Source organism: Carettochelys insculpta, chromosome 2 (genome assembly GCF_033958435.1).
Source record: "Carettochelys insculpta isolate YL-2023 chromosome 2, ASM3395843v1, whole genome shotgun sequence".
Classification (NCBI taxonomy): Eukaryota; Metazoa; Chordata; order Testudines; family Carettochelyidae; genus Carettochelys; species Carettochelys insculpta.
The window spans coordinates 62388578-62394801 of NC_134138.1; the positions used below are offsets into that span (position 1 = coordinate 62388578).

The following is a 6224-nucleotide window of genomic DNA, read 5'->3' on the forward strand; positions in this document are numbered from 1 at the left end:
CCCAGTCTTGTTGCAGGTTACAGTAACTTGGGAGTTGCCCCGTCTATCTTGCACAATCTGGCATTCATCCTCCAAGGGACCACTGAGTAGTTAGTGACATAGTGCTTTGTGTTCCAGATACTTCTCCTAATCCCTCCAGAGAGGGCTGCAGGAAAGAAATGCAGGCTCCAGGAACCACAGCTATTTCCTGGGGGCTCCTCCATGCTGGGAATATTCCCACCTGGGCAGTTATGGTATCACAGGAATAGAGCCACCAAAAAATCTAGACCTTTTGCTTTTTAGATGCAGATTCTTTTTGGGACTTTAACATTCTTATTCCTATACTTGATCAGTGAATGCTGCTGGGATTTAAGGAATAGTCCATTTAAAATACTGTATTGTGGAGCTTGCAGCACAAAACTAAAATCAAATCCTTTTTTTTTTCTGTTCATGACTGTAATGACCAAACAGACCACATAAGCATCTATTTTAATTTTAATATACTTCAGATTTGTTTGTGTAGGAACCCAAAGCTTTTTTAATTTGATTCTAAAATATGTTAAAGAAACTCTAAATTATCTAACACTCATGAATGCTGTACAGAATTTATGAGGTTTATGAAATGGTGCACTGGACAAATACAAAAAAAACCTTTAATACTGTCTAATTCCATTTGCTTTCACTGGATTCATTTTTTTCCTCCAAGTCAAAATAAAAAGGTTTGTCATAACCCATGAGATGGTCATAGTCCTGTTGATATGTGAAAAGCATCGGATTAACAAGCATTGATTTCGTTTTGGCATAAAACGTTGTAAACATCCTGCAGATATTTGGAACCTTGACATCCCTCTGATGGAACACAGTTCTTTTTTCTGCCAAAATTGCATTATATGTAATGGCAGTGTATGTGTCCGTTTCAGCATTATGATACAGTCGCACCACATAGCCCTTTGTCAGCAGATGCAGGGTAACCGGTGTTATAAATGTAAAGAATCCTACAATGCCATAAAAGGCAGTTTGTAAAAGCAGACTTTCAACTCCAATGCCAGTTTTGAAGATGATGTAAGGCATCATGCAGAAGCTAAATACGCTCGTAGAATAAGAGAAAAACTTCACACCTGCGTAAGAGAGGAAAACCATAGATAAATATTTATGGTCAATGTTATCCCTACAGTCCTTTATATCTATTGTTCTTACATATCCACTATTTCACTTTAATTGCTACACTCAATGATAATACAGTTAATCCTTTATTATTTTGAAACTTTTGAAGACATCATGTGGAGATCAGAGACCTCAGCCCTTCTCCTCCCCTATGGTTAATGATTATATGTTAGATGAGAACATAAAGAAGAGCCAAATAGGTCAGACCAAAAATCCATCTAGCCCAGTATCCTGTCTTACCAGAAGGACCAAAGCCAGGTGCCCTACATGGAATGAACAGAACAGCTAATCATCAAAGATTCATTCACTTTCACTCATTCCCAGCTTCTGACAGAGGCTAGGGACACAGCTAACATCTACTCTCCATGAATGTATCTAGTTCTTTTCTGAACCCTGTTATAGGTGTGGCCTTCACTACATCCTGTGGCAAGGAGTTCCACATGTTGACTGTGTTGTGTGAAGAAATACCTTTTTCTTTTGTTTTGTTTGAAACCTGCTGCCTATTAATTTCATTTGGTGATGAAAAGGAGCAATTAGCACTCTCTTATTTACCCTAACCTTAACCCTCATGATTTTACAGACATCAGCCATAAGCTAGCTAAGCTGTGCCTTTTCAAAGCTCAAAAGTCCTAGTCTTGTCAATCTCCTCTCATATTGAAGCCATTCCATACCCCCAATATATCTTTTTTCAGATGGGGCAACCACAACTGCATGCAGTATTCAAAATGTGGGCATACTGTGGATTTACGTAGGGGCAATGTGATATTTTCTGTCGCTTATCTATCCATGCTCCTGCTCTTCCTCACCAGGACCCCCACCTCCTGGCCAAGCCTGAAGTTGGCTAAATAAAGAGCCACCAGTGAGCCTGGGCCACTGTGGGGAGCCCCAGACCTTCCATCTACCCTGGAGGAGAACCCACGGTATCCAAGAGCAGGGGCCCACGGTACGAGTGTCTATGTCCCTACCCCCTGGAATTTGGTGTCCTCAGCAGATGGAGGGGCTAGAGTTCCCCAGCCATCTTTTATAGCCTTAGGGGGAAAAGGAGCAGTACGGAGTATGGCCCCATGGTGAGGGCTGGCTTAGGCCCACAAGAAAGAGGCTGGAGTTGCATTTTGTGGAAGGGAGACTGATCACCTTATCAACTGCCCTGCCATTACGCACAGCCTTGCTGCTGCCACTTCATGCCTACCCAAGGTAAATTGGGCCCATGTTAAAAAGTGGGAGGTCCATGCCTCCCCTGCTACTTCCAATTATAGCACCGCTGGGCCTCCAGGGTGTGCGAGACCCAAATGACCTTTGTTCCTAGGGCCCAATAAATCTTAATCTGCTTCTGGCGCCACGTTAAAAATCATGATAAAATGACAGTGTGTTTCCCCCTAATTTTTCCCACTCCTAAGTGAAATGAGTTTTGTCACGTGCACCAACATGGAGGTGATCTACAACACATCACCTTTATATCGGTGCACATAACCAAATTCACTTGGGGTCAGCGGGGTGAAGTCAAGGGGCTCTGTGTGCGGGATGGAGCAGAGGCCTTGGGCAGAGGGTTGTCAATAAAGCACTAATTGTCAAATATACCCACTGGGCACAGGGCTAGAAAAATCTAAAGATATTATGTCCATCTTTTCCCCAAAAAGATCTTGTGATTTTTGGGGGGTCAATCTGGTTTTTTTTTAAATAAGGCTCATTTTATCTGACCTTTGGGGTTGGTTATACAACTCAATGCTGGTCCTTATTGCACATCCAAATAGAAATAGGAGAGCTCCATGCCCAGCAGCACACTATATTTTAAAGAAATCTGTAAGTATGCGATAAATCAAATCAATACACTGCAATTCCAACTACATACCCAAAACTGCCTTAGCCATATTCCCAGTGTAAACCAGTCTTCCATCTTCTGATTGCCTAGGACAAGATGAAGTGCTGAAGTAGCGAAGAGAGGCTGCCTGAGAAAATGTGATCTACAAGAAAAAAGCATCAGATGACAAATAAAACACTGGCATCCTTAACATACATTTCAAATTTAGCCTAAAGGAGATGTTGAATTTATACTCATGGTAGAAAGTAAAACTGAAATTATATTACAACTAAATTCACTAAGTAGTGCAATGGATACTGGTAAATTCAGTTTATTTATAAATGATAGAAAACAATTGATTTAATAATTCAGGGGACTAGATATTGGATATGCAGCCACAAAATCATGAGTCCCAAAACACTAGTTAAAACCCTGTCCAAGAACCTGATTCTGTAACGGTCTCTGTGGTATGGACTCCAATGCCCACATGGAAGCCACTGACTTCCGTGGTGCTCTGCAGAAAGGCAACAGGCCACACAGCCCAGGTTAATTTCAAATCTCTAGCCACCTGTCAATCCTCATCTTTGCCAGCACTTCAAATACTGAGGTTGGAGAAAAACTCATTGTTTCCTTAAACCCCAGAGTCCTGCCATTCCACCAGACCCTCAGCTTCTATTTATGACAAAATCCCTATCCCAGATAGCTGCAAAGCAGAACGTGGGAATGCGAACTCAGAAGGGAAATAAAAAGACCCCCCATGTTATTTTAGACTAATTCTGCAGGATGGAGGGGAGAGGCGGCTGATTCCTGAGTACCAAACCTTTGTGGCTGTCTGTTGTCTGCGGGCAGGCACCCGGGTAGGCAGAGAGCAGTACCCGGCCTCATCTTACTTGGGCCGCTTTTTGCATTCTCTACTCCACCCCTTTAACCTGACCCAGCTGCAAACCCTTCATTTAACAGCGCAGCTTTCAAACGGGTCGGCCTCCGCCAAGAGCTCCGCTTCTCCCTGCCCCTCTCTCTGCCATTGACGCGTCCGACCGGCCCGCCGCCCAGCTACCAGGGCAGCGCCCCGCGCTCCTGCACCTGCTCTCGGCTCCCTTCAGCCCAGCGGAGCGAGCCCGCTGCTAGGGCCCGCGGCAGCGCCCAGCCCCCGCAGCCCGGCGCGACGGGACCGTTGCTCCGAGGCGCCCCTCGGGGGCTGCAGGGCGCAGGGAGCGCGGCAGCTGCGCGCCGGCTCGCCCTCCACAGCCACAAGCCCAGCACCCGGGCTCGCGGCCCGCCCGCCGCCAGCAACCGCATCACTTTCGACCGGCCGTGCAGCTCCGCCGGATCCCGCCGCGCGCAGGAAGAGGAGGAGGAGCCAGCGCTCGGCGGCCGCCGGGGATTGGGCCAGCAGCCTTCTACCCCTGCCAGGAGTGACGTTTCCCGGGCGCTGAGTGCTCCCAGGCCGCGCGCCCCGGGCTCCCGCAGCCGCGCGCCTTGGGTTCCTCGTCACCCGCCGCGCCCTGGCTCAGCCCCAGCCTCGGCAGGCTGGGGGTGGGGGGGAGGGCGCTCGGCTAACTGCCCGCGCCGTGGGACTTAGTCACACATCTCATAGAACTGGAAGGGACCTCGGGAGGCCATCGACTCCAGGCCTCTGCCCTCTTGGCTTTTCCGGGCGCTGGCCTCAGGCCGGGGGGCCGGGAGGCGGTGCCACGGGACAGGGCCTATGAGAAATTTAAATGGGCGGCGTGGGGGCGGGGGGCTCAGGGCAGGGGGTTGAGTGGTGATTTTCCTATTTATCTGACACTGGGGAGGCCACAGCTGGATAGTGTGTCCAAGCCTGGCTCTCATTACAGAAAGGGTGTGACTGGCTTGGTGAGAGGCCAGCAGAGAGACAGAAATGATTAGGGGGCTGGAGCACATGGCTTCTGAGGGGATGCGGAGGGATTTAGGTTTACAGTAGACACCGACTAACACGATTTTGATTTTTGTGTTTCTTGGAATAACGCAAGTTGAAATCAACCAGCGAGTGGCACAACTAGGAGGGCTGTGAAGAACTGGAATAGGTCCCCTAGGCTACGTCTGCTGATAGGAATAAGGGCATTTCGAAGTTGGTGGGGTCCTTTTGAAAAGGACCCCCATCTGGATGAGCCATGCAGCAGCAAGCTGCAGCAATTTTGAAGTGCCGTAGTCGCTGGCATTCCAATGAGGTGCTGAATATGTATTTCAGTGCTTCATTAGTAAACTTTGAAATGGCCATTTGCATGGCCATTTTGAAGTTTTGGGATAATGTAGACATGGCCCGTGAGTGGTGGTGGAATCTCCATCCCTAGAGGTTAAGTCCCAGCTTGACAAAGCCCTGGGTGGGATGATTTAGTTGAGATTGGTCCTGCTTTGAGCAGGGCATTGCACTCAGTGACCTCCTCCTATGAATGTAGGGTTGTGGGGCTCAGGATAGGGGATGGGAGTGGGGTGTGAGGAGGAGCTCAGGGCAGAAAAATGAAATGTATGTGGAAGGGTGCAGGAGTTAGGGCTAGGCATGGGGGAGAGTTTAGGGGAAGGGACATGGGGAGATACCGAAGGCAGTTGGGGTTTGAGGAGGGGCTCCGGACAGAGGATCGTGGTGCAAGTGTGGGGGCGGGGGGCTCAAGGCAGGAGACTGGAGTGTGTGGGGGTGCAGGTGTCAGGGCAGGAGGCTGGGGATGTGGGGGAGGGCAGAGGGACTGAAGATGCCCCCCGCCCACTTAAGATTCCTACCAGGACACAACTCATCTTCCACTTCCTGACACTGCCAGGAAGTGGGAGGAAAGAGTACAGCGTAGGTCACTCAGTCCTGTGCCTTCCTGCCCTCCCCAGCCGTGCAAAGGAATGCAGGCAAATTATGCACTTTTATCTTGCTCCCTGACAGAAAGGGGAAGAGCAAGCAAACTCCTGGTAGTAATCTGGGGCGGGGGGGGGCATCACCATACCCCCTTCCTAAACAGTGCTCTGGAGAAGGCTTGGGTCTGTGGCAATCCCAGACCAGTGTGGGGGAGGGTCCCCAACCAGCCCAGTGCTGCTTATTATGGAAGCCTGTAGGAGAGCTCTGGGAGACTAACTTGGAACTCATCAAGCTTCCTCCTTCCATGGAGTGCCCCAGCCCACCAGCTCCTTGCCAGAGCAGCACACTGGCTTACATTCATATCTGGTTCACCTCTCACTGATTTCATTTTTGTACAGCACGTGGGGAAGATCAGGCTCATAGTTTTCCCTCTTGTATCCAACCCGTGACCTTGTGCATTTTTGCATTAACTAATTGCCA

The 6224-nt window shown here is 48.9% G+C and overlaps 1 protein-coding gene across 1 annotated transcript; it reads right to left on the bottom strand.

Annotated features, from left to right (window-relative positions):
• Positions 1–462: 462 nt before the first annotated feature.
• On the bottom strand, positions 463–4344 carry TMEM70 (transmembrane protein 70). Its single transcript, XM_074985732.1, has 3 exons — positions 4025–4344; positions 2993–3104; positions 463–1097 (listed from the first exon to the last, which is right to left on the bottom strand). Exons 1-3 carry the CDS (start codon positions 4238–4240, stop codon positions 643–645), a joined length of 783 nt encoding a protein of 260 aa, XP_074841833.1. The 5' UTR covers positions 4241–4344; the 3' UTR covers positions 463–642.
• Between the last annotated feature and the right edge of the window lie 1880 nt (positions 4345–6224).

Excerpts from the sequence above, each read along its gene's own strand:
- TMEM70 (XM_074985732.1), bottom strand. The coding sequence starts at position 4,240 with ATGCGGTTGCTGGCGGCGGGCGGGCCGCGAGCCCGGGTGCTGGGCTTG. Across the intron at positions 3,105-4,024 it reads CTGAAGGGAGCCGAGAGCAG|ATCACATTTTCTCAGGCAGC; the intron begins GTGCAGGAGCGC and ends TTTTTCTTGTAG. Across the intron at positions 1,098-2,992 it reads TATGGCTAAGGCAGTTTTGG|GTGTGAAGTTTTTCTCTTAT; the intron begins GTATGTAGTTGG and ends TCTCTTACGCAG.